This window comes from Sardina pilchardus, chromosome 9, assembly GCF_963854185.1.
Source record: "Sardina pilchardus chromosome 9, fSarPil1.1, whole genome shotgun sequence".
NCBI classification, from domain to species: Eukaryota; Metazoa; Chordata; class Actinopteri; order Clupeiformes; family Clupeidae; genus Sardina; species Sardina pilchardus.
In genome coordinates, this window is record NC_085002.1 from 18,656,059 (window position 1) to 18,683,489 (window position 27,431).

The 27,431-nt window shown below is 43.3% G+C and overlaps 2 protein-coding genes across 4 annotated transcripts; both read right to left on the reverse strand.

Moving 5' to 3' along the window:
• Positions 1–105: 105 nt before the first annotated feature.
• pfkfb2b (6-phosphofructo-2-kinase/fructose-2,6-biphosphatase 2b) lies at positions 106–12,998 on the reverse strand. 2 transcript variants are annotated; one of them, XM_062546105.1, is made up of 18 exons: positions 12,866–12,978; positions 12,424–12,457; positions 12,149–12,287; positions 11,376–11,501; positions 10,920–11,016; positions 9,227–9,293; positions 8,768–8,842; positions 8,626–8,682; positions 8,356–8,480; positions 7,835–8,042; positions 7,128–7,274; positions 6,561–6,665; positions 6,098–6,227; positions 5,662–5,724; positions 5,440–5,504; positions 4,449–4,643; positions 3,595–3,617; positions 106–2,702 (listed from the first exon to the last, which is right to left on the reverse strand). In XM_062546105.1, exons 3-18 carry the CDS (start codon positions 12,231–12,233, stop codon positions 2,633–2,635), a joined length of 1,638 nt encoding a protein of 545 aa, XP_062402089.1. In that variant the 5' UTR covers positions 12,234–12,287; positions 12,424–12,457; positions 12,866–12,978; the 3' UTR covers positions 106–2,632. The 2 variants fall into 2 exon arrangements, with proteins under 2 accessions (XP_062402089.1, XP_062402090.1); XM_062546106.1 differs by lacking the exon at positions 12,424–12,457 and having other exon boundaries at positions 12,866–12,998.
• Positions 12,999–13,165: 167 nt separating this feature from the next.
• phtf1 (putative homeodomain transcription factor 1) lies at positions 13,166–27,431 on the reverse strand. Of its 2 annotated transcripts, none has more exons than XM_062546110.1 (17): positions 27,047–27,431; positions 26,529–26,642; positions 26,362–26,418; positions 26,188–26,257; positions 25,896–26,054; positions 24,804–24,984; positions 23,982–24,099; positions 22,597–22,803; positions 21,389–21,628; positions 20,371–20,499; positions 19,372–19,641; positions 18,413–18,544; positions 18,170–18,256; positions 17,135–17,290; positions 16,632–16,727; positions 14,635–14,760; positions 13,166–13,972 (listed from the first exon to the last, which is right to left on the reverse strand). In XM_062546110.1, the coding sequence occupies exons 2-17, from the start codon at positions 26,556–26,558 to the stop codon at positions 13,952–13,954; spliced, it is 2,079 nt and encodes a 692-aa protein (XP_062402094.1). In that variant the 5' UTR covers positions 26,559–26,642; positions 27,047–27,431; the 3' UTR covers positions 13,166–13,951. The 2 variants fall into 2 exon arrangements, with proteins under 2 accessions (XP_062402094.1, XP_062402092.1); XM_062546108.1 differs by having other exon boundaries at positions 21,362–21,628.

Here is a 27,431-nt window from a genome sequence, read left to right on the forward strand (position 1 = left end):
CACCATCCCTTTCATTGTGGTAGGTAAATTAAAATATTAAATGTAACACATTAGGTATATTAATTACACTCTATCCCACGACATAGAATAAGTCACAACTCATGGTATATTTTAATCATTTTAATATACTGATTATATTTGTATTATTACAGCCATAAATGTGATTCTACAGACAACATAGCTTAACTAAACCCGTCGGAGACAGCACAAAATACATGTAGAAAACATACACACACAAATCTGGGTTTTACAGTAGATTATGAGCTTTTGCGTTTCAGCATCACAGAGACAGTTGTTATTGACCTGACAAACTGATATCTTGACTCCAACATTCAATAGTTACAAAGCAACAGTTCCAGACCAAGTCTGACTTGTTGTGACCCAATGAACAAGACAGACTTGTTGAAACCATCATGGCACCTAACAGGACACAATTCAGCAGAGGTGCTCTCAAACACTTCAGTGTATATTAGTCAAATAGAAGCATTGCCACAAGGTGGACACAGTACTTTCAGTTTCTCCAGAGGCACAGCTTGTACAACAAAAAGCACAATTGATACATCAATGGTTTCTGTCAAGTTCTCTCAAGAGTCCCTACAGTAATTCAAATGCAGTTCAAAACCAAGACAGTGTTTTACTGAGCAAACGATCTGTGCACCACAAATCTCACATAATACAGCAGCACTGTACAATGTCCAATGGAGCAACAGTAGGCCCCAGTTCAAATTTCCTTTGTTTTTGCAGGACTAGTAGCAAAATTCAACATGACACGAATGTGCAAACATATGTACATCCTTCAGTATGGTTGCTACCCCCAAAAAGGCATATTTCTATAAATATCATACACATTATCTAATATAGCTTTTGCTGGTTCTAATATCAAAGGGTTCAGTTGTATTACAAAAACAAGTCGCTCACAATCTTGCCAAATTTTTGACATAAGAACATTCTTCACAACTGAAGTCCCAACGTATGTTATTTGATTTCATCTGATGCAGAATGGAGTTTTCTTTAAAATTGCAAAACATTTTCCATCTGAAATCTGAATACAATCAAGCCGTGAAAAAATGTTTTCATAACATCTGTGTTGGTCAATTTGATTAAGGCTCGTTTCGAAATGTATAATGACATAGGGTGAAACAACCCCAGCCAAATCTAATTCATGCAGTGTATTAAATTTTCTCTCAAATCTACAGCATTGATATCCTCCAAGACCATTGAGATCAGGAGCACATAAAAAGAGATTTCTGATAAAGGAGCTGTGAAAGGCACAATAATATCCTTTTGTAGCCAACTGTAAGAGAAGATATATCATGGTGACGTTTTGGTGTATTTGGTGTGCACTAAATTTTGTATCTGCCTTGTGTTCCTGTTCTAAGGATGTAGGCATACAGCTAAAGTGTCATTTCACCACAAGGGGGCACTACCATTCAACTAAAGGTAAAATGGCTTGTGTCGCCTCCAGCGTTTTTGAAGTCAGCTTACTTACTCAAAATATGTCGCATTTCATTAGATATTCCTGTTCACGTCAAACTTAAATAATATGAATAGTTCTTTTAAAAACAAACCCTCCACAAGATGTTGATCCATGTCATTTGGATCGCATCTTGATGAGGTTGGAAGGGTACCCCCTCATGACAACGGTTTTTGGTCCCTTCATCACTTTATGAAGCCTTTTTTACTATCATTTTCAGTGACCAAAATTAAATGTCACCCAAACTTCTAGAATCTTCTGAAAACGGCGTCGTCCATTTCTATGAGGTACAAGTGTATGTAGAGTAAGCCTGCTCTGCCCCTAAATGGACTCAAACCTGTAATGCATTCCCACAATAAGACCTCCTCAAAAATATAATAAGCTAACTTGTGATGCAAACCTCTAGCTTTACTAGACAAATAAATATTCAAAGCAGGTTGTTGCATTCATATGGAGATGTTTTGGTGTCTTTGCACTAAGATTTAAGCGTGTGAGACATTTCTCTATCGTCTTATCAGACATAACCATAATCATCTATCCCAATTCTTCAACACATTGCCAAATAAATTCTACAGTCACATTGGCCACAGTTAAAGCTGTTCACACAGCATAGGCCTAAAAACACAGCCATTGCCACTGCCTGATCTAGTTTCATACAAAGCCCATAAACTGCGCACAGACTAAAGATTGGAAGAGCTTCAGTCAGCTCATCAATGTCTAAGTCTAACAACAGACACTTAAGACTGAACCTAGACCTGAATTCACAGAGAACACTAAGTTAGCGCATTAGCAGCTACCCTTGGCTTTATCCAACATTCAGTTCTGTGACAACTGATGTTTCTTGTGCGTAGTCACAGGCTATAAGGCATTCAGCTGATAACACTTGACTAATGAAAGCATTACATTTGAGGAAGGAGTCCAGGGCCTATGTAAAGGACACATGCATAGGACTGTTCAGCTGTCTACTTGTGGATATTTGACATGCTGGCTGGTTATATACCAATATGCATATATTGATGTATATATGTATATGTAATGTCATACAGAGGGCCACAGAGAGAGGAGGAGGAGGAGGAGGCGGGAGGAACAGAGAGGAGACCCACAAGGCGTAGTCAGTTGATCGTGGGTAAGGAGGTATCAGGGAGTCTTCTTTCAGGTCTATTCAGAAGCGGACACAGTCAGTAGCTTCTTCTGGGGATTCAGAGTCGTTTCCTTCACACAGGGTTTCCTTGGGAAAGAAAGACGGGAATGATTACCTCTTTGGGTACAGGAAAAAGAGCAGGTTATTATAACTAATATGCTGAGATTCAAGCACTAGAATGCAACTGTAGAATGAACTGTTACAGAAACATCAACATAATCTAAACATAATCGTATACATACAAGGAGAAGAATGCAGCATAATCTGCTGTGCTGACATGATTAAAATCCTGGCTATAATGGCTTATTGTCCAATTAAAAATGTTTTGCCTTTTTTTTCTGTTACAACACAAATCCTTTCACTACAGATGGCAAAATCCCACAACACAGTATAAAAAAATTAAATCAGACATCACCCGTAATCATGGCAAATCAACAAAGAAACATTGAACAGCAAACAATCTGGTGAGTTTGACTGAATTCATTAATGCAGATGGTGTACTAGTAGTACATTCGTAGTAAAATCAAAACAAGCCATAGCTACATAGAAAAAATAATTCCACAGCAATGCATAGCAATCTATGGCATGGAAATACCCATGTCAGTGGCAGTGCATAAATGCAAAACTTTCCATCTTCACCTTTTAACAAAACAAAATAATTTTTTGTGCTGTCTTGCATAGTTGTGAGCATAGACCTCAGATGCAACCACAGTGGTTTGATGAAAAGAGTTCATGTTTACATTTATGTTTGATGGATGACTAACTGGCTAGGACAACAAGCTAATCATCAACTACATGATCGTAGTATGATACACAGGCAATAAAAAAAAAAGGTAAAAAAAAAAAAAACTGTTAGAGAGTTAGAGAACCATTTGTGTGAAATTAACCCCCGGTGAAGGAGTGAAACCACACAACAGGCTAAGAAAGAAGAGATTAAAAAAGTGAGAGAAGCACAGCGGAAGTCTCCAAAAATACTCACAGACAGCTGTTTCCTAACCAGGGCTGTGAAGATGAAGGTAGAGGGGGACATAGAGAGGAAGATAGAAATGGAAACAGGAGCTGAAGCACAGTACTGATGAGGCCAAGCAAACGAACAGGCTCGACTATGCAGCATAAGCCTGTGGTAATTGTGCTGTATGTGTCAGTTTAATGTGTGAATAAGCCGCATTAAGTTAGTGTTGTATTTTTTTTAACTGAGATAATCTTTAGAATTATCTTTAAGTGGTAGATAAATATGATTTAAAAACAGACAACAGATTTTTCAAATGATCTTTAAGAGGACTACAGTTTGTTTGTGTTATAACACAGGAAACTAAAGATCAGTGTCCTCTGCTTGACCTTGAGGGAGACTTCACACATTCTCTAACCATTATGACATCAGCGTAGTCTAAATGTGACAGATTGATTGATTGATGCCAAGATCTCAGGAGCCCAAAAAATATGAGAGAAAAAAAAGAAAGCACCGCATCCAGTGCCATATATCAAGATATGGAACAGGCCGAGCAAAAACAGAGGACATGCAGACAGTACAACCCAGATATTGAGATACAGCAGGACAAGCAATTAGGATGAGAGGAAGTCCGGGGGAAAACAAAACAAAGCCCAATGGAGAGTAGTTCAAGAGGCATGCCAATCACGGACAGGGTTAACTCCACTTGACGACAGAGGCACAGGGAGAGTTAAGTGGAACCTGCGGGAAAGGATTGGTTTGTTTGCGAAGGAAGCACGAGCACAGGAGTTAGAAGTTATCAGGTTTTCAACAAAGGCTGAGGTAGGCAGCAAGGACTTTGTGGAGAGAGAGCGAGAGTGCCGCCCAAGGAGTCAAACACTAACTTGGCTTTGTTGGTGCATCAGCTCCCCCTCTGGCGTCTCGGGGAACCGCAGGGCAGAGGGGGAGGGGGCGAGGGGCAGCCAGGGCCGGTTGCCGGCGCTGTAGAGCCGGGGGCGTTTAATCTGGTCATGACTGGAAAGAGGGGTGAAACTATTCCGACGGAGCAGGATGGGTGTGGGCTCTCTTCGCACTTTACCCTGGTTGAAGATGGGAAGAGACCACCAGGAGGGTTAAGCAGGAAGAATCACAGCCCTCTCAGCCAGCCCCCCCTCACACTCCCTCCCTCTCAAAGCAAAATATAAACTAAACCTCACACACTGAGCTCCCTGAGTAAATGATTCATCACTCACAGTATCCTCACTCACGGACAACACATTCCAAGACCCAGCGGGCGACAAAACAGAATTTAAAAACTGAGCCACTGCCAGTCAGATACATCAGTAAACAGCACGCCACACAACAATCCACTCTACATGATGACTGTCGACCATGAGATGACTGAATGTTGAGGATCTTGACCACAGGAAACAATTTGACTTAAAGGGGATTATATAGTGGGAAGAGGTAAGAGATCTGGTATCTGGGGCTTGCTTCATGAGGAGAAAAGTATTGAACCACATGTTGGTTACTGGATACAGAAAGAAGGACAGTTGAAAATAAGGTACACAAATCTAACTAGCAGCTTTACCATGTATCCAAGTCCCTTTAAGCCCCGTGACTAAAGTGACATTTGTGATATGGAAATGAAGATACATGCGCCTTTCAGGCCATTCTACGTAAGTGAAGATAGATAGCAACATGCTAAACAGTCATTTCTAACTGCTACTCGGTGTCCCTGCATGCTGTCGCTATGCAGTGGCTGTGTGTTCAGTAACCCTTGCTGACATGCAGTGCAGTAACTAACAGGTCGGGTGTGCTGAGAGAGGGAGATGGCAGATTGAACATGTAGCAGTGGCAGGCCTGAGTGTCCTGGAGGTATTAGGGGGGACTTACGAGGGGTCGGTCGCGGTGGGTGCTCACGGCTTCCACGTTCAGGTAAAACGTCTCCACTTTGCAACCTGAGTGATGGGAGTAAAATGTGTTTACGTTAATATCTAGCAGTAGGTCACAGACTAAAGACAATGGAATGGCCATCAAGGTACGAAGGTGAGATAAGATGAACTTTTCATTAAATCAGGGATTATCTGAGTAGAATAAAACACTCAGAGATCTTACCATAAGCCACTGGTGACAGTTTCAGAACTGTATGGAGAGGACATTTCAAGTAGGGCAGGTCATCTAAACATAAAACCAAAACATCATCTTATTTATCTTTTTAATGACTTCCCTTCATTAGGAAAAAAAAAAAAAAAGTGATCTATCACAATACTTATGTAACACTGGTTTTAGATCCACCATGGATGTTACAAAGTAAATGATTTTAGTGATCAAATGGTTGACATGCATGGTGTCATCGCAAGCACTACTGTAAATACTGGATATATGATAAATACATTTTATTTATCTAACCGGTGTGGTGTGGAGCACTGGTGACATCACAGACTGGCAATCTATTTGATTCCCGAAATCGCTGTGGCGAGCCTGTGTCGCTTTAGCGTCTGCTAAACATCAACTTTAACTTTAACGTCAACGCAGTGTAGCGGTACCTCACCTGCACTTTTGTCCAGAAAGTAGGCCAGCAAGCAGCGCATGACGGCCTGGTGGCAGATGACCAGCACATTCCCCTGCCGCTCCAGCTCCATGATCACTGGCTCCAGACGCTGCACCAGGTCCTGGTAGGACTACGGCCAGAGAGGTGGGACACACAGAGTTTACAGATCAGAAAGCCGGATGCGCTCAAACTCCGAATTATAGGTTAAACTCTTTGGGTGCGTAAAAAGAAAATAAACTAGTTTAAAGAAAGATAAACGCACTCTCAAATGTATTCTTGTGCTTTTATTTATCCTGACAGCATGTACAATTTGGACGCGTTTCGGCAAACAGCCGCCCTCAGCACAAGAATACATTTGAGAGTGTGTTTATCTTTCTTTAGACACACAGAGTTTACAACAGCTGAATGTTTGAAGTGTGGTGACACAGAATAAGGAGACTGTGAGCTTGCTGCGGATCCATACCTCTCCCCCGGGGTAACGGTAGTGATACTTGTCCTGATCTCTCAAGGCAAACTCTTCTGGGAATGTGTTCTGGATCAATTCGTACGTCATCTCCTCACACACACCCTGCAGCATACACATACAGCGAGTTATGAGGGGTTGGATTGAACATTTTGCACATTGAATATTTATTATTTGTCTGGATTCAGAACATTCTGGTCATCAACACTGGGCTAAAGTACAGCTGTCCGAACTGCAATCCATAAGGGGATTGCCTACACTTCATAAGCACTGTTAGAGTTTTTCTTTTTGACACTGTTGAATGAGAAATTATGCTGAAATGAGTCCAATACTACGCTGACAAATAAATGACTAATGAGATGGAGATAATAGATCGCGTTATATTCCAACACTCATTCCTAACATTCCTGCACCTTAGAAAGCAAGACCCTGTTGCCAGCAACAAAAGGTTACGGAATTTCAGATTCCAGAAAGATTAAGCTGAATTATCCTTTCACCACGCTGATCTGGACGGACCCATCTACAGTAGACGACCAGAAGCGAGTGAGTGAGTGAGTGAGTACTAACAGCGTCTATCTCGTTGAGGATCTTCCACTGCTCATAGGGGACCCCCAGCTCCTCGGCCGTCTGAATGGTGCGCCTCAGCTGGCTGGTCCACACCTTCAGGTCCGACAGCTTGTGCTCCTCGATGAAGTCGCGCAGCGCATGGGAAAACTACAGCAAGACAGGAGAAGAGCGAGTTCTAGCGCCATCAGATACGTGTCTATGTTGGTGTCTATGTTTCTGTGATCAGGATGACAAAATGAGACACTATGCACTAAACCCATGAGGCTAACAGAGAGTGGTGTCAGCCATTCAGGAAACTGTTATGATACTACTGGTCACATTCATAGAATAGAATAGAATAGAATAGAATATATACTTTTTTGATCCCGTGAGGGAAATTCAGTTCTCTGCATTTAACCCAATTTAACCGAATTAGTGAACACACAGCACACAGTGAACACACAGTGAGGTGAATCACACAACCCAGAGCAGTGAGCTGCCTGCCCAACCAGCGGCGCTCGGGGAGCAGTGAGGGGTTAGGTGCCTTGCTCAAGGGCACTTCAGCCGTGGTGGACTGGTCGGGGATCGAACCAGCAACCCTCCGGTTACAAGCCCGACGCGCTAACCAGTACACCATGGCTGCCCCATGAGCACAAGGGGTCAGTTTAAAAAAAAAAGGGAAGTCAATTCTCAGAGGTAAACAAACAAACAAAGTGTTCTTTGAGCACCTGCTTTCCTCGCGGGGAGAGTTCGGCGTCCCCGCCGATGCGGCCCTGCATGTTGTGGTCGCTCTCGCCGTGTCGGCACAGGTAGATGGAGTGGGAGTGCACGTGGATGTTCATGAGGTAGTACACGATCTTACTCTGGATGTAGTCCTGCACGCGGTTCACCAGGAACTGACGACCCACGTTCATTACCTTGATGAACGACAAGTCTCTGCGGAGACAACGGAGGTGATGAAGCAGAAAAGGACAGCGATAACCACAAACATAATAGCTACAGTACAGTGCGTATTACTGCAAAGTTAATCAACTTGTAAATGTAGCTGAAACTCCCAGAGTAACTGAAATGACAAGGCCCGGGTTTCCCAGATTCGTTAAGAGGCTCTTAAGTGCTAAGAACTTCTTAGGAGCGCTCTAAGAACGCTTCTAAGAAGTTCTTAGCTCTTAAGAGCCTCTTAACGAATCTGGGAAACCCGGCCAATGATAGTACTGGATAAGCTAAAAAATACTGCTCATCCGAATCTTACTTGTCATTTTCATCAGGGTCCAGTTGTTCATATGTCACTTTGTAACATTCGATCCGCTTCAGGAAGTCATCCATCACCCTGTCCCTGTTGCTTTCTGGGTAATCTGGACTTGAGACCTTCACTTCCTGTGCAGGAAAAGGATTGCAGAAAACAGAAAGAATGTGTTGACACAAGACTTCATACTGAAATGAAATAGAAAGATATAAACAATGTACCAGAATACATTCTAAAACCTACTCTAAAATGTATTTTTCAAATATCAGGACTGACCATAATATTGGCAGCAATGACTTCAGGATCGTCACACACAGACTCCACAAAGAAGACCTGGGCATGACAGGACACTTGTTACACTGTGGCATTACATGAATCATAAATCCAAGATGCTGAAAGTACAGTAACTGCACTACACCTTATACGCATTCTCCTCAGCAAAGCTCAGGATGAGGTCTCGCCTCTCCCTTGTCGTGTTGGTTGCGTCAAACACCTGCACAAAAAGACAGTCTGTATTAAAAACACTGAAAAGCTCCCTGTGCAATCCTCTCGGGTACAACTCTGCTGTGTTGTGACTCATTCACCATCTAAATCCTCTCATTAGAAGGATCATTACAGAGCATTATAGAGAATGCTGAATACACTGATCAATACCGGTATTTAACTGCTGCCCACTCCCAATTAGACGTGACCTCATCTAGCACACACAGAGCAGAGAGAACTAAAACATTGACTTCTCCCTCTACAAAAGGAGAGGAGAGCAATTACAGAGCACATATTAGAACCATCAGGGGATACTGGTCACGAATCCCCGCTTGCAATGTGTGCTTCAAGGTTGGGTGACGAGAAACTAGAAAACAAAAAGCTGGGGCCTTACAGCAATCTGTCCACCTTCCTCATTCAAGTAGGCCTTCACATCTTGCAACGCCACCAACGCACACCGTCTGTGGGAAACACAAACAATGCATTTAAGTCCAATGAAATACAGCATAGGGTAGACTTTGAAGGTCAGAGTAAGTTACAGTAACTGCTCTATTACACATTCAACTGCACTACTCAACTTTGTTGGACCTAGCTCAACAGTGAGTGGAGGGGATTGTGCGGAAAACTTTTACAGCTTCCACTGGCACACTTTTGTTAACAGGAGTAATAGGGTCAGCTTGAGTATTTAGGTCACTAAGGGGCTTGGAATACTTTTTGCCATTACACACACACACACACTGACACACACACACCAGTGCCCTAAACTTTAAACTGTGAGTTATATAATTCACCTATGTTGTAGGTGCCAATCAAAGACTATTTTCATATCTCAACACCAACCAATTATTGGCTATACTAGCCTGGAGCAATTCAGCTAGCCGATGAAATCTGAGCTATGCAGTGCGTCGCTTTTTTCAAATGCAACAAATCTGATCATGTGGCTACAAAGTGGTATGGGATTATAACATTATTTCCCCAGCAAGGGTCTTTTTTTGCTCGGGTAGTCCACTGTAGCATAGTCCTTATGAAATATTGGGGCATATTTGGAATAAAATGGGCATGATTCCACGTTATTAGCCACGGTACTAGGATCTCCTCAGCCCACGGCGACAGTATCACTCTATTCAGTGTCAGGAGACCACTACGTTTGTCTGCACAGACTCTGCCGATGGTGTGAATGTTAATATGCCAGGTGTTAAGAGTATCGAGAAGAGCAACAGTCCTGGGGCACACACATGGCATCAGCCGATCAGCTGCACGCTGCATGGCAAACAGGAGAGGCCAAGCGGAAATAAGCCTGCCTGTCAGCAAAGAGGCCGACCGTCTGAAACCTGACACCTCGTGTACAGAGCCACCGCACTGCCCCATGAAAGAGCATTTCAAATATACACGTTTTGTTCGCCACACAAAATCTGGCCTGCATTCAGAGAGCATTGATTTCCCCACAGCCTGAGAACAGAAATAGTCTAGAACCAGCACATGTCCTTAACTGTCTCTTCTCTTTGGGGTTGTGTCTGTTATCGGACAATGTAAATTTTCAGATGTGAAAGATCGTCATCTAGCACTGACATCTGACAATCTAGTTCTGAGTGTGAAAGGCACTACATAAAGGCTGGCCACATGGCCATGGCTTTCAATAACTCCTCTATGAGGAACATTCTTTGTCTGGATATGAGGAGAACACCAGTAGAAATAACTTAAGCTTGAACTGCATTGTAAGATGGATAAGAGCCAGAGTCTAATGTTTCAAAGTATGAATGTAAAGGTGGCGTGTAGCCCCATCTCTGGTTACCCCCATTTGCATGATACTATTAATCATTCATCTGTAACACTCACAGGTGTTGTTTGACTTTGGCATTCAGTCTGTTGAAGACAGTGTTAAATGAGTAAACGAATAAATGAGTTAAAATGCCCTTTTGCCCACTGCATGTGTGCACTGCAGTGTACCAAACACATGTGAGTGACCACAATAATAGCTACTGTACTGGAAAAAAAAAGAGACTTGGACAACTTGTTCAGCCAGTTTCTGGAATGTTCCCTGAGTGTATGAAAAGGGTTTCTATACAGTAGAATGGTATACAACTTACTTCCTTATTTTCATGGCCTCCTGATTGTCATGTCTGAAAAAGTCGTAGGATTTGTATGCTCTGACGGCCTCTCGACGGTACACGCCCAAATTAAACACTGCAAGGCGAACATAGTGATGTTAACAAGAGCACTCCAGATATATCACTTGTGTCCCCAAATAATATTCGGATAAAGAATAGGCCTTTACAGATTACATGCATCCCCAAACAACCAAAGAAACAAGAGCATTGACTTGTGTCAGTTGTCTTTGTATTGTGTGACACAGAGCTACACAGACTGGAGCCATTGTCCTTGGGGGGGGGGAAATGGAATCCTCCCAAGTTTAAAACTCCACGAGGTTCATTCATGATCATAGTGTGGTCATTATGTAATTTCAAGGGCAGTCATCGCTACTCTAGTGCCAGGTCATTACACATATTTTTAAAAGACATATTAAGCGCTGCCCTCTCGCTCACCCTTGGTGGGCACGCCGATCCAGTTCAGGTAGCGGGTCAGCTTCTTTGATATGTAGGTCTTGCCCCTGGCTGGTAGGCCAATCATAACTATGACTGTAGGGGAGTTGGTCATGTAGGATGCCCATGCTGGGAGAGAGAGGGGTGTTGGGGAACAAGGTCAATATGAGAGAGAGAGAGAGAGAGAGAGAGAGAATGAGTAAGGAGAGAGACATTCTAAACAGTCCTGGTGAGTGTGGGAAAAGGGCTAAAAATATATTGCTAGCAGAAGACAAAACACGCTGCAACATCAAACAGCATTATTTAAGACCTGGAGGGAAAAGACCTGGAGAACGCAGCTGTTGGTCCCTCCAGAGAGATACAAGACTTGCCAAGTTGTTTACAACTAACATTATTAGCATATTAGGATATAATTAGACATGTGTTTATGTGCCTTAGCAGAACTATGCAGTCTATCAACTTTTTGACTATTTCGTTATGCAGCAAAGTAAGATAACATCAGGACAATGTTGGCACCAAATCTACCTCTACTGCGGCAGGTGCACTAAGGTACAACTTCTATATTGGATCATTCGCTCAAGCGAGACAAAAACAACAGCACTGATGTAAAATCTCTGCTGGTCTCTCGATCATGTTTACAGGACAGGTGCATAATAATAATTTCATCATATGCATAACTTGGCAAGAGCAACTGCATTCAGTGTCCATGACTGTCTATAATGTCAGCCCTGTTGGAAGCATTGAAAAAGCATCGAAAAGGCAGAGACCGCACTCACATTTCTTCTCCTTGCCTCGGGGCTCGGTTCTCCTGGTCTCAGCCCCGCTGGCTGAACCCTTCTCTCGCTGAAGGCATGCAGACATGATGACCTCTCTGTTGTGAAGGGCTGAGCTGTAGGCTTTGGAAACGTCTTTGCCCTATGAAAACATAACTTCTGCTAGTACTGAAGGGGAAGAAAAGGCAACATAGGCAAAACTGTTTTGGCAGGTGCTTGCTCATTCCCTTGCATGCCACCACTTCTCAGCTTCTGAGGCTGATTCATGCTTAGTGTACCTGCTGCGTATACTGATGTTAGTGCTGCTAGCTCCTGGGGCAGGTGCAGTCGGAGCGAATCCGTGTACGTCATGTAATAAAAGCCCATGCATGATCGAAGTAAATTAAGGAACCATGTGTAGCAAAACCGCGCCAAATATACTCAGTTTCGCAGACTTCAGAAATGGATACTGTCGGCTACGGTAACAACAGAGTACTCAGCATCACAGGGTCCCTCTGTCTACGCCATTATGGAGGATAGAACTAACTATGCTTAAAATGTGAGAAATGAAATGTTAAGCACTTCGTTAAAGTGATATAATTCACTACTTGAAGACACGCCGCAGTGTTTGATCTGGCATACAGTGCATTAACCAATTATAACAGTTTAGCCCTCTAACTCTTGATAGTAGCCGCTAGCCATTGCAGAAGGTATCACGAATAAGGAAATGCAGCCTCTTACCGTCTCCGGGATTGTTCCAGCGTAACAAGCAGCGAGTTTTATCCGCCTGTTCAGCTCAGAAGCCGGGTGACTGCTGTGGCCCCTACAGCCCGGTGCCTACATACACCAACGACGCACTTGATGACCTTCCAAGTCAATAAACGCCAAATGTTTTGGAGAAGGCGTGTATCCTGACGTCATCATTTCCTTACCGTATGTCCGGTAGTACAGAGCCCCCATTTTCCCCCTCAACATGATTCATCTCAAACAAAATAATAAAGTAACGTATTTCCCGCAGTAAATCAAATATAAACATTTCCATTGTATCCAAATAGCCTTTTATTGTAGTATGCAGTAACAAGGGTATTGGTTGATCTCAGCACTTTCACCTCCAAGCTTGAAGTCCAGTAAGTTTTTTGGGGGGTAACTGAGCTTAAAAGTATGGAGAAAAGAGAAATGTTCTTTAATAGATTTCACTAAGATCTCATTTACTCACATGTAGTGGCATAATTTGCAGCCCTCTGCAGAAGTGAGAGGACTGATATGAAATGTACAGTATTTTCTGAGAAATATTCATCACCTCTTATATATTATAAAAAAGCTTTTACAAATCATCTATTTGCTCACTCCCAGTCCATTCTACCATCAGTGCCATTCACATCACATCACATCACATCACCTCACATCACACAACCAACCACCCATAAAGAGCAACTGACAGAAAGTTCTCTCTCAAAGTTTAGAAGGCACTTAAGTGGTTATGAGGAAAGTCAGGCTTTTTCTTCTCTCTTTTTTTTTTGTTTCTGTGTGGAATTGCAGAAGCCTGGTGAACCAATCCGCACAGGGGTTAAGGGTCAAAGGGTTGGGATCCACAGGTCAGACGAGTGCAAGTCTGATATAATGCCTCATGTGTGTGCATAAAGGAAAAGAAATGTTCAAAAGGCCTCCTGGTCACTCCAACGGAGGCAGAGCGATGCAGAGGGTTTTGGTCAGTAGATTTGCACATGATCGCCAAGAGAGCTGACCGGAAGATCGGTCAGACGGAAGGTGCATAACCTGAGGCTGTTCAGTCTTCAGGGTCCAAACGCTCAAAGGTTGGGGTTCACATCAGGGCTTTATCTTCCATAACTGAAAAGACAGAAGAATGTTTGCCTTAGTGTGTGAAGAGTGAGTGTTCAATTTGTTTTATTCTTCTGGTTTAAAGCACCATTTCATTTCATTTTTCAAATTTCTTTATTTTGCCTAACAAGGTAACAAACCATAGTACTGCACTAGATTGGTGATTTTCTCAATAGGTTAACTATCTGTAACACAGATAACATAGACAGAGATTCTTCACCATTTTGTCCGTATTTAACATGTCAAAACATGCCAGTGAATTCTGGAACGCAAAACATGTGCAAAAAAAGGGTGAGCAAAGGTAGCTGACATATGCTGTGCAAGATGTACAAAATATGTGCATCCTTTCTGATGACAGTTTCAATTCACACCAAGTCTGACAGGTCAATCAAATAGTTTTTGCAATACACTAATATCAGACTTTAATGTTGTGGAGCACTCCTTTAAGTTGTATTCCTAACGTATCAGACCAAGCTCTATGATAAAAAAATTAAAAAAAAGATGAAATAGTCGTCTTAAACATACAGTATACCAACATTGGGCCACAAACTATAAGAAATGTACATGTAAGTACCCAGGGGGTGATGGGAGAAAAAGCTAAATAAAACTATGATCTCTGCAGGTTGGCTAAGCAAGTGTCTGAGTGGGTGTTCTGAGGTGACATGACTCACTCTGATGTTGAAGCCCAGCAGGTCACTGACCACTGCAGAAATGGCTGACAGGATGACCACACGTGTGATGTTGTAGATGAGGGGGTTCACCGTCAGGCCCAGCAGCCGGAATGGAGTGTCCAGCTCCTGTAAACATACCAAGGCATCGTCAACATGTGTTGATATGGAGCTCTCGTATCAACAACAACACATTACATTTCCATAGCACCTTACTCAACATTCAACGCACTTCACAGGGAGGGGGACCTCACAAACACCACCAATGTGTAGCACCCACCAGGGTGATGCACAGCAGCCAAATTAGCCATGTGCCAGAACACTCAGCTTGAGGAGCAGAGTGGGGGAATGAATGAGCCACTGAGGGATAACTGGGGGGCCAGATTGAATTAGCCAGGACACCGGGGAACCCCCTACTCTTGGCGACAAGTGCCATGGGATCTTTATGACCACAGTAAGTCAGGACCTCGGCTTAACGTCTTATCCGTAGGACGGCATCTCCTACAGTACAGTGTCCCCGTCACTGCACTGGGGCATTGGGATCTTTTAGGCCAGAAAGAAGAGTGACACCTACTGGCCACCCACCACCAGCACTTCCAGCAGCAACCTAGTTTTCTATGGTCTCCCATCCAAGTCCTAACCAGGCCAAGAGCTGCTTAGCTTCAGTAATTTAGCCAAGACAGGCTATCCATAGGTCTGGCTGCTGGCATGAGGAGGCATTAAGTACACACAACAGAATTATTGTTACATGTGGACAGCTGTGGCTGAAATTGTTGGTACCCATGACCTGCAGCTGAGATTTCTGACACTGGGCTGCCTGTTTCTCTCCAGGCCAGGGTACATTCCAATCTTGATACAGTGAGGAGAAAATTTATTTGATACCATGCTAAAGTTGCCTAAAAAGAGGAATATAAAATCATCAATTGACAATTGATCTTAATGTCTTAATTAAAAAAAATAGTAAAAATAAAACCGCTAAGCACCCCAATTTTCTTTGTGATTGAAGAATGTTTCGTAAAGAAATAAATGTTCTTCCTGAATGCTAGGGGGAAGGAAGTATTTGACCCCCAATGTAACCCTATGGGAATTTAACACATAGGGTTAACATAGGGGCAGGCAGATTTTTATTTTTTAAGGCCAGCTATTTCATGGATTCAGGATATTATGCATCCTGATAAAGTTCCCTTGGCCGTTGGAATTAAAATAGCCCCACATCATTACATACCTTTCACCATAGCTAAAGATTGGCATGGTGCTTTTTCCAGTAGGCCTATTAGCCTGTTTGATGCTCATTGAGCTCAATGCAAATCAACAGGCTAATAGGCCAACTGGAAAAAGCACCATGCCAATCTCTAGCTATGGTCAAGGATATGTGATGATGTGGGGCTATTTTAATTCCAAAGGCCAAGGGAAATTTATGGGGATGCATAATATCCTAGATCCATGAAATAGCTGGCCTTTAAAAATAAAAATCTGCCTGCCCCTATGTTAACCCTATGTGTTAAATTCCCATAGGGTTACATAGGGGGTCAAATAATTCCTTCCCCTAGCATTTAAGGAAAACATTTATCTATTTACGATACATTCTTCAATCACAAAGAAAATTGGTGTCCTTGGCGGTTTGATTTTTACTATTTTTTTTTTTAATTAAGGCATTAAGATCAATTGTCAAATGATGATTTTATATTCCTGTTTTAGCATGGTATCAAATACATGTGCTCCTCACTGTATTTCATTATGCCCTGTACAAATCGTCAGGCCATATGCAGAAAAGCAACTCCAAACATAATCACGCTTTGTCCATTTTTCAAAATAGGTATGGTGCTCATGGACACACTCTTTCATCTGTGAACTCTGAACTGGTGTGACAAAAATTACTGAAATAATATCTGTGTCCTTTCGTCAAAGAATTCTCCATTCTCCTCCAACTTACATTTGTGATCCTAAACATTTGAACATGTACTGTAGTGAACACAAACATTTAGCTATGACGAACTTACTTTCATAAGCTTTGTGGCGAGCTTCAGAACATTATTAACGATGTTCAGCTCTTCTTTCTTGTTTGGCTTCTTCTCCATCTTAAGATACAAATTTATCTGTGGATAATGATGAAATCAAGAGAGTGTGAGTGAAGAGAAGTCACTATGCTGTATGTATCGCTATGCTCAGGCAAGAACTAACAGCATTGTGTTGCATGAGAGAGCTTTTAGCTGACCCACCAATATTTGTGCTTAGGATCGGTCTCATGGTATTCAATTATGCAAATAGATTTTGCTTAGTTACTAAGCAAGCTAGCCTTTAGAATGTGTATTGCAATTAAATTTGGGCCCATGAACAAGTGAGGAATCACAGGTGTGTTTCTGGATGTCTAAAAATACGTCCGTGTTTGTTTATATGGGGTGTGTGTTAATACGTGGGTGTGTGTTTACACAGCAAGCTAATCTGTGAATTTTCTGTTTGTGTCAGAGTGTGTGTGTGTGTGTGTGTGTGTGTGTGGTCTTGCCTGTTCAGTGAGCAGCACAGATGCGTTGCTGTACTTGCGGTTGGTCTCGGCGCCCAGCGTTGCCAGGCGCAGCAGGAAGAAGATGAGCGAGGAGCCCCAAATCAGCAGCTCCCAGTTGGTCTCCGAGTCCAGGAATGTGTGGTGGCTATGAAGAAGCTGTACACGCGTACATATACATGCACGCACACACGCACACACACACACACACACACACACACACACACACACACACACACACACACACACACACACACACACACACACACACACACACACACACACACAGTGAAACACAAGATAGGGCGACACACAGCTACTAACTGCGAGTCTGGAGATGCACTTCAACAGGTTGTACTGTATGTTTCAATGTTTATATACATCAATGGCATTCAGATTCTGTTTTGCATACCACCAAGTACCCTGCATGAAGAATTATATTGAAATTAAGCATGCACATACATCTCCTAAGGGTATAACTTCTCTGGTTATATGTATGGTCTTCTAAAGTTTTCTAAAACAGATAGTTCTGGTCCTTGATTATGATTGGCTGAATCGCGTTCGACGCCATTGTAAAACCCAATACAAACATACACCTTGATCGCATTTTGTTCTATAGTAATGCGCTACCACAACTTACACAAGTTTGAGTACCTGTGTCTCAATGTTGCTCAGCAACCATTCAGATAGAAAATGCATCTCTTGGCTGAAGAATGATTACCTGTGATAATGATGTGATATCTTGCATGTCGTCCCTAACAACACCCCTTAGCTGATCTAAAATCAGTGTAAACTACGGCCTCTCAGGGTTTATTGCATAATTCAAAAACTACATCAGGAGCATAATAAAGTCTAAGCTACAACATTCTAGGACCAAATCAGGGGTGTGTCTTTACAATTTCCAAACATGTAAAATGGAGTGACCGTGTAGATTGTTTGTTAGGGTAGCAAACAATGATAGTGGAATTCAGTGACGATGGCAGAGAGCCCGAGGCCGAGGCATCGGGTGTCTGTTCTAATGCGTGGAACATGGCTGACCTGAGCACAACAGATGAAGGCGATGGACAGAGCAAGGAAGAAGATGGAGGACACGATGACGTCCACCGAACGCTGGGGCCCTCGCCTCTGTGACGGACGGACCACAGGTCAGGGTGGGAGTGAGACACAGACACACACAAACTACAAATCCACACCAACACACTTCTAATAATTAGCCACACACTCACACACACACACACACACACACACACACACACACACACACAGACACACACACTTTACCTTTAGGAATGAGCGTAATGACAGCCACATCTTGATGTTCTGCACCTTCTTCAGTCTGAAGTGGGGAATCTCAGACTTCTTGGCCTTGCGCGCTGATGTCAAGTGGCTGAAGAGCTTCGCAAAGAGAAGTCTCTGTGGAGCACACAGGTCCAATAATCAGGACAAACTGACACTACAAGCCCAAAAGAATGGGTCCGAGAATCAAATCATTTCTATTACAATAAAAGCATCAATAAATTGAGGCTGTTAATGTAATGCAACTGTAAAGTTGTAAAGACAAACTACTCAAAATTCCAGTAACAACCTAATTTATACAAAAAAAATCTAACCTGACTGATGCTTAATGATAGCCTGGCTGCACCCAGGCTAGCTTAATGATGCTAATATGTAAAATGCCATTCACCTATCATTTTGAAAGCCAAGGTCATCTGGCCTGATGTTGTTTGCGCAGTGCCTTAGCCTACGTCCTTTCCCATAATGTGTATTACTCTTTTACTCCACCTGTTTATGTCCTCTGACCTAATTGATACTTAACCTTGCATGTACGTGCGTGCGTGCTCCACCCTTTCTGTACGCATGCTACCTTGCACCCTTTCACCAAGTGCTGGGATGACCTACCTAATCTTCACATAATACCTTCATCCACACCCTCACCTGACCTCTGTGTAAAGGGGCTCAGCGTGTGTGTGTGTGTGTGTGTGTGTGTGTGTGGCTGTATATGTGTGTGTGTCTTTGTCTGTGTGTCTGTGTGTCTGTGTGATAGTGCGTATTAAGCACACGTGTCCATATTTGACCCATTCCCCCCCAACGTATTTGTAGGTCCTCTTGAAAGTGCAGGTCATGAAGAAGGAACAGTGAAGCAGACGTGTTCATGCGTGTTCATGCGTGCCCGCGCGCATGCGTGTGTGTGTGTGTGTGCATACGTATGTGTCCAGGTGTGACACCCCCCCCCTCCCCACCTGTTTGTAGGTCCTCTCAGCGACGCAGGTCATGAAGAAGAAGAGTCCGGTGAGGCAGGCGCGCTCCAGCGTGCTGATGAGGAAGAAGGCGTAGGCGTGGGCGCTGGGCGGGCCCAGGGCGGTGGCCAGCAGCTCGGCGGCGTCCATGGAGCCCAGCCGCGCCGCCTGGAGACGCTGCGTCACGCGGAAGCAGAAGGGCAGCAGCGCCAGCGTGGCCGTCACCAGGCCGCCCAGCATCAGGTAGCCCATGCCCTGCTCCACCACCTTCACCTGTACACACACACACACACACACACACACACACACACACACAGACACACACAGACACACACACACAGACACAGACACACAGACACACAGACACACAGACACACAGACACACAGACACACAGACACACAGACACACAGACACACAGACACACAGACACACACACACACACACACACACACACAAGATACACCTTATCAGCTAAATCAACATTACAACAATACATTACACATCACACATTTTCCAATTGTCATATGCAACATTAAGCTATCAAACAATTTCATCCATTCCTATTGACAGCTACACTTCTGAGGGGAACTGTGGATAATGTCTGGAGAAAAATGCCCTACTTCCCTTCTGACAAGATTCTGGGAACAAACCTAAGTATGTGTACACACACATACTCCTTATCTTAAACACACACACACACACACACACACACGTCTTTATTACTCAGCACAAAAAGTTGCAGATGGATATGCTATCTAAAAGTGCATAGTGACGTAATTACTAAGAGATTACATGCTAAAATCTACTAAATGTAAACACAGTACAGTCAAATCCATTTAACTCCATGCTTACAGTTATAGCAACAAGTCAACACATAACCTTACAAAATGGCAGGTAAGGTAAAGGACATAGTGAAAATATATTCTGCTAAAACATTGGAGACATTAGTGTAAGTCTGTTTGACGTGCCATCCGGGGTAAGAGGCGGATCAGCAGACGTACCCGTGTGAGGATGATGCCGCTGATCTCCAGCACGGACATGTCGGCCTTTTTGCACTCTCCCTGCTCCCAGAAGATGGCGCTCACGCGGTCTTTGGATGGGTGGCACGCCTGTAGCCATGACAGATGAGTCTGAGGGGAGACCAGAGGAGTATGAGCAGCGTGAGAATGGGGCTACTCTGGACAAATTCAACATCTGGACAGCAGACAGAATGCTCATGTTCTTTTGCCCTCAAATTCAAATTCAGTTAGACATCCAATCTCATGTTTACAGGGCACAAATACAGCCTTTACAGAGGGAGTTTAACTCTCTAAAGCCTACAGTACCTTACACTGACAAGATTTGGGATTCTTGAAAGATTGTAGTCTTTTAACTAATGCTCCTCATTCAAGCTTTACTCAAAAGACTACAATCTTTCAAGAAATCTTGTCAGTGTAAGGTAGGCTTAACTCGAACGCATGATTTCATCTTTGTTTTAGTTAGTTTAGAGGTTCATGACCGTTTTTTGAGCTAAGGCATGCCAAAAGTCAAACCAAAGATACACATGTGCTGCTTATTGAGATTATGATGAATGTCTCACACATCATCATAGGCTGTCACAGCTTGGCGTTCGATAAAGAAAATATTTGAGAGTCCTCACTCTTGGATTGATCCTATTTGATATTTTTTTGCTAAATCTAGGAATTGCAACATAGCCTAACAACCGTAGGTAGCAAACTATTGTGGCGAGCTCATCTAGAGGGAGTCGCATAAAACTGAGAATGGTAGCTTACCAACAACAACAACTTTGTAATGCAGCAGTGTTGCAACATTTCAACATTTTATTGGCTGGCACACCAGTGTTGTGCTTTTTCCTTACTTTTTCAAAAATCTGACAATCTAAACCTGTTTCTTATTAAGAAGCTGTGTCACTGATGCATTCGAAAATACCTTTCATAGCTCATTTCATGAGCCTGTGCAAAAACACATTGAGTGCCTCGACATTCTACACACCTCCACGTTGGAGGTCATAGAGGTCACCTGTGGGAAGGTCTCCTCGTCGCTGCTGACCCCGTTGGCCGGAGGCAGGTGGCTGTGGCCGTGGCGCCCGTCCTCCTCGCTGTCGCTACTTCCTGAAGAGACGGAGTCAGGGTCCTGCAGAAGCTCCTCCCACAGCATGTCGTCCGTGTCGGATGCCGCCTGCGAGCCCACTGAGGTGATGAGATGCTCCACTTCTCGCGGCTTTACACCCGTAACCATGGTTACAGTCTTGCCTTCATCCTGTACAAGAAAGAGACAACGTTTATTTCCCTTAGAGGTGACATAGAATGGAAATCATTCTTTTCTTGGTGTTCATGAATTATGAAAGGTTATGCATAAACAAAGAGCCATCATGAACATGAGGCATGGTTGTGCCCTCCTTCATATGAAAATCTTGAGCTAAAAAAAAAATGGGCAAATTAGAAAAGAGCCTGATGTCAGACATCGCAAAGCCATTGAAGTTCAACTGTGGTTGCCAAAGAGGGCGCCATTTAGTCAAACAGACCATTTCTATACCCAGCCATACTGTAATATAGAGGGCTGAGAACCAAAGGGCCGTAAGTGACATTTCACCAACTTTACAGGAGAGCCAAAACAAATCTAACTGCTTCTATATGTTCACAGTTAAAGACCTTTGTTTTTTGTTCAATAACTATATATTTATAAATATTTTACTCGATATGGTTTTAATTAGTCTTGTAAAATTGCAATTGAGTTTATTTTTTTAAATCAAAGTTGAATATATACTATTTTAATATCAGAGAACACAGTGCAATACTCAATTCATCCATTCTATGTCCTCTTTAAAGACAAGAGTACCATGTCCCCTCATGACAGCCAATTTGATAAATGGGATGCCGTATGGCCATTCACACCAATTTACTTTCAATATATCAAGATATTTGAGGAAGCTATCTCTTTGATATTCCTTATTTACAGAATGACGGTAACATCTTCTAGTGCTGAATAGCAGACGCTGAGACAGTACACAGAAGCACACATTTTTATCAGAATGTGAGCTCTGTGCATATATATATTAGTGTACCCTTCACTTTTGCAGCCCTCACGTTCTCCTTTGACAGCTCAAATTCTGCTCTACCACTAGTATGAAAAAGCACTTAAAACCTCCCCACAGTCCCCACTGGCACCTCAGAGAGACACTGTCAAAGGTCAAAGGTCGCCCCCAGGAGACACAGCGGAGCCCTCACCTGAGGCTGCAGCCGTGGGGGCGAGGGGCTCTTCGCCGGGCTTCTGATCCTCTTCCTGAGTATGGAGGCCGGCTTGGGTCCCAGCGCTGTGACGGGCCGCTCTCTGGCGGGCTGGTGGAAATGGGCGGCCACCTCGCGGTCCTCCTTCTCCTCCTCGTCACTGGAGATCTCCTCCGAAAGCCCGTACATGGACTTCCTCAGAGGGCTCTGTGACGTCACCGCAAAGCGACAAGCATGTCACTGTCCAGGCTAATCCAGGCTTTATGTGTAAACAGAGAAGGCTAAGACAGGATGCAAAAGGCGGCTGCAGACTGCCGGCATGACGTGAGCGTGGCGTGTCTGTTGAGTGTCAGTTGTGTCAATTTCTATTCACACCAGACACATGTCTGACGCGGCAGTGCAGAAGCCACTCTTCCTATTACAACATCTCTTCACTGTCTCTTGTCAATGGAAACGCTTCGAACACGCTTGCCTCGTGAAAAATAGGCACTATTTCTAGCAGGTAGTGTGCAACGTCTAACCAGTTAACATAAAACAGCCGAAATAAAAACGGACACGCCACACAGATGACACACCCACGCCACGCTGGCCTGCTGCCAGCCTAAGAGCAGTGTTTCCCATACATTGACTTATTTGTGGCGGCCCACCACAATATCAACACTGACCACCACACAATGATTTTATGTTGTACTACTTAAACTAGATGAACTCCTTTCATTGTAGAGCTATGCACATCTTTTTGCAGCCTCTCTGTCCCTCAACAAACATGCATGCATGTTTAAAGAATACATAAAAAAAATCCAGCAAGGATTGTTGTCGTTGACTGTTGTTGACGACTGGCTAAATCGCAATTAAATCCAGCTAGCATCATAAGTACGGTGGGCAAATTTGTTTCAATTTTACACACTACCACCACAAATAGAATTAAATTCTGTGGGAAACACTGAAGAGTATTGGATGAACTAGAACAAGTAAATGTTAACAGGACGAGGGAGAACACAGAGTAACAGGTCTGTGCTAACTCAACCGGTTATTTCACAATGACAAGATTGTGCAAGCAAAAATGAGACCCAAGATAAATGGACAAGTTCAAACAAAATACCTCTCTTGTTAGTATCAACACTCCGGGCCAACTCTATTAATTACAAGTTTTTGGCAGAACATTTTGTGACAGCACAGCGCAGAACAGCCCACTAAAGTGTTCCAGAAGATAATATACTTTCTAGTTATCAATGTTTTAAACCACTGCAGATACAGCTTATAAGTTTAACGAATGTATAAACCATAAAAATTAACCCATCACAAATACATCATCCATCAATCTGGCCTGATGAAATGAAAAGCTAACGGTAAAGTCCAACAAATCAGCAGGAGGGCAGGCTTACCCGTCTCTTCTCATTCTTCAAGAGTCTCGATTTCTCCTCCAGCTGCCAGGACATCTGTCTGGAATCTGCACCATTCCCATGGTCCTCGGCCTTCTTGGGAGCCTTGCTCTTCCTCTGTCTGCAGAACATCAGAGTCAACTCAACATTGTGCTGAGAACAGAGCAGGGAAGTGCAATAGCAATAGTTCTGTAGTAATGGAATTAAGGACGGAAACCTTGTCATCTTCGGGTACAATATATGTGCTGTTATGTTAACTGTAACCATCAAACTGTCACAGAGCTGCAGCACTTTAAGTACATTCATTACATTGCCTGTCAAGTAAAGAGATAAATCTGCACTCTGGAGAGTTGAATCAAACCTGAATCAAAAATGAATCAAATATACCTGATTCACAATGAACCGAGAAAAACTGAAGTGAAACAGCCTCAAGTGAATCAACTTACTGAACCTCCATAAAGTCAGAGAGGGTTAAAGCGGAGCGAGAGGGGATAATCGAAGGGGGGCTTAGTAATCAAGGATCTTTGGTAAAGCTGAACACTAGCTGCCTGGTGGTAATGAGTCCTATACCAGAGAGGGTTAAAGCGGAGCGAGAGGCGCAAACGTTCGCTGATTTCCGCATTCTGTTTTCGCAAAGGGGAGGGGGGCAAAATCCCCCTTTAAGCAGACCTAGAAAGTGACGTTACATTTGAACTTAACTGCTTGCCGATCGATATCCCACTATGACGTCTTTCGTTAAGCAGACAGGAACTGTTCCAATTTTGGTTCCATAGAGATGCATTATGTTGCTCTATCTTGTCAGTAATGAAGGATCTTTGGTCCTACCTCTTCCTCCTGACGGGGCTTGAGGGTCTGCTGGGGGGCGGGCTGGGCTGCAGGCTGCGGCAGGACTCGGTGGAGACGATCTGGCAGTGCACCGTGCCCAGCAGCAGCATCAGACACACGGGCCCCACCACCTCACTGGCACTGGCCACCGGCACCTGCAGGTACAGCACCGCAGCCGCCACTGCAGGGAGGGCCAGCACAGGGGCAGACACACACACACATAGACACAGACACAGACACAGACACAGACACAGACACAGACACAGACACAGACACAGACACAGACACAGACACAGACAGACACACACAGACACACACAGACACACACAGACACACACAGACACACACAGACACACAGAGCGAACTGAGTTTAGCTAACCAAGCTTTTTCCTTACCCTACTTAAAAGTAATAATAATAATAATAATAATTAAAATGTTCAATAAGATTACATTTGCATCTGCTACAGGTCACACAACACTGATTTTTGTCATATTGGACAATTAAACTTATCTCTGAGTATACTCCCTGCATCCAGAATTGGCCTATCAAGCTGTACTGCCATGCATAATGTAGGAGGTAGTAGAGTATCTAAATATAGCCTAACTGTGCCAACTGCAGTATTACCGTATACACATCGCTAGTATGTTGCACCGCAATACAAAAAGCCAAAGGATAAACAGGACTTTTACCATTTCAGCTAAACACTCCCAGTCAGTAAATGTTCATTGAATGATGAAATTAGCAGCAAAATCTCAAATCTCTCTTAAATAGCAATATTTTGAATTCGGATTCACTCTTTGGCACTATGGCTCTAATATAACCATGGCATAGTTTGATCAGATCATAGTACAAGGTGCAAAAGTTGCTTAATCAAACTTGCTGATTGGCCTGCCCTGCACCAATCACTGACTAATTTCCACAAATCAAATTAATAGTAAACACACAGAGTCACCACAAACAGAAATGTCCCTGTGCGTAACCCAGAATTGTACAGATAAACTAAAAACATTATACTTTTGTGTATCAGATCCCTCTGAAAAAAATACCTAAGCCTTTTAAGCACACAAGAAAAGCCCAGCAGAGGCACTGACCTTGCAGGAGGTACAAGATGAGGATCCAGGTGGAGATGCATTTGGAGGTGACCTGGATCCACCACTGGAAAAAGAATGGGAAGAGCAGAACCCTCACAAGGCCCTTCCGAGTCAGGGCTGTCCAAGGACTCTCCGGCTTGGCCTTGCTGAAAGTGGAGCCTGAAGAAGTATGAGAGAGTTCTCAGCTCACAACAAGCACAAATGATGTAATCTTGCACTGAGGTGACTCGGTATGGGAAGCTGAGTGAAGTCTATGTGTTGGCCAAAGAGGTGCTGAAATGTAGCCACTCACCTCGCACAAGGTCGACATCAATGAGATCAGGTTTGATATGTCCTGTTTTCTTCGGCTTGTTGTGAATACCCTGTGAATGAGTTGAAATAAGTTCCTCCTTCTATAGGTGAAATAAAGGTCTGTGTTTCATTCAAATCCAGCACGATAACATCTCTCTAACCACACATTACTCACCTTGAGTTCAGCTTGTTCCAGAGATTTCTCCCATATTTGTTGGTCATAGGCACCAATCTGCATCAGGAAACAGAACAGTAAATTAACCTACAGCAAATTAACTGACCATGCAGGACAGGAACAACACCATCAATTCACAGCGCAAGCACAGTCTCCTGATACATCACCTTCTCCTGATACCACGCTATCCTTGCCATTCTTGTAATCTGATGTGGCCGAGGGTTTGCAGTCAGGTCATTTCACAGACACCACAGCAGAAGGTATCTGACTGCGACACAAGTCTTCACAAAACAGACAGAGGAGGAGGTGGCACAGATATGTGTGGAGAAAAAGCAGACACAGCAATTTGCTGTTAGGTGAACAGGTCAACGCTATAGGCTACCATTAGCATGATGAATCATTAAAGGGAGATCTGCATGGTCTAAATGAAATAAATGATGACAGTTTAAAACAAAAGGCTTATTTGAAAGGATTCTTGATTTCAGTCAACAACATGGGCTAGTAAATGTGTCACAACACATGACCTAAACCACAAAAGTCTCGGTTGATTTGTCTTCTCCTTTTCTCTTGCTAGTCTCATGTAGCAGTTTTGAGATGCCATTTACTGTCATTGTAACATCTAACTTAAACAGACCACTGTTCACAAAGCCTGGCTAATCAACTTCCTTCAGCTAATATTACTCACCTTTTGTCAGCCCATACTTGGACAGCATTCGTTTACATACACTCAGCAGCCAGTGTGTGTATGCTAGATATGACAGAGGAAGTTTGATTGCTGCCCGCCACTTCAAGTCAAGTCTAGTCAGGTTTCTTGTAGCAATCGGTAGCTAGCGTTAGTAGCTTTGCTATTCAAATAAGTAAACGCTGGAATTGTAGGCAAATTTGCATTTGCAAACTCGTTCGCGACGTACGGGAACTAACTTACGGCTACATTTTACTAATTCAATGTTACAGGCATATGTTGCCACACTACAGACTACCGAAAACAGTCGCAAAACAACTTCAGGAGCAATTTCTATCGTACAGCTGTCAACGATGCTCCTGTTTCAGCATATCAACAATTAGTTGTA

Excerpts from the sequence above, each read along its gene's own strand:
- pfkfb2b (XM_062546106.1), bottom strand. The coding sequence starts at position 12,233 with ATGTCTGCATGCCTTCAGCGAGAGAAGGGTTCAGCCAGCGGGGCTGAG. Across the intron at positions 8,043-8,355 it reads GACCCTGATGAAAATGACAA|AGACTTGTCGTTCATCAAGG; the intron begins GTAAGATTCGGA and ends TTGTCTCCGCAG. Across the intron at positions 7,275-7,834 it reads TCTCCCCGCGAGGAAAGCAG|TTTTCCCATGCGCTGCGCGA; the intron begins GTGCTCAAAGAA and ends GTCTTGCTGTAG.
- phtf1 (XM_062546108.1), bottom strand. The coding sequence starts at position 26,558 with ATGGCAAGGATAGCGTGGTATCAGGAGAAG. Across the intron at positions 20,500-21,361 it reads CTATGACCTCCAACGTGGAG|ACTCATCTGTCATGGCTACA; the intron begins GTGTGTAGAATG and ends GTCTCCCCTCAG. Across the intron at positions 18,257-18,412 it reads CATTACGCTCATTCCTAAAG|AGGCGAGGGCCCCAGCGTTC; the intron begins GTAAAGTGTGTG and ends CGTCCGTCACAG.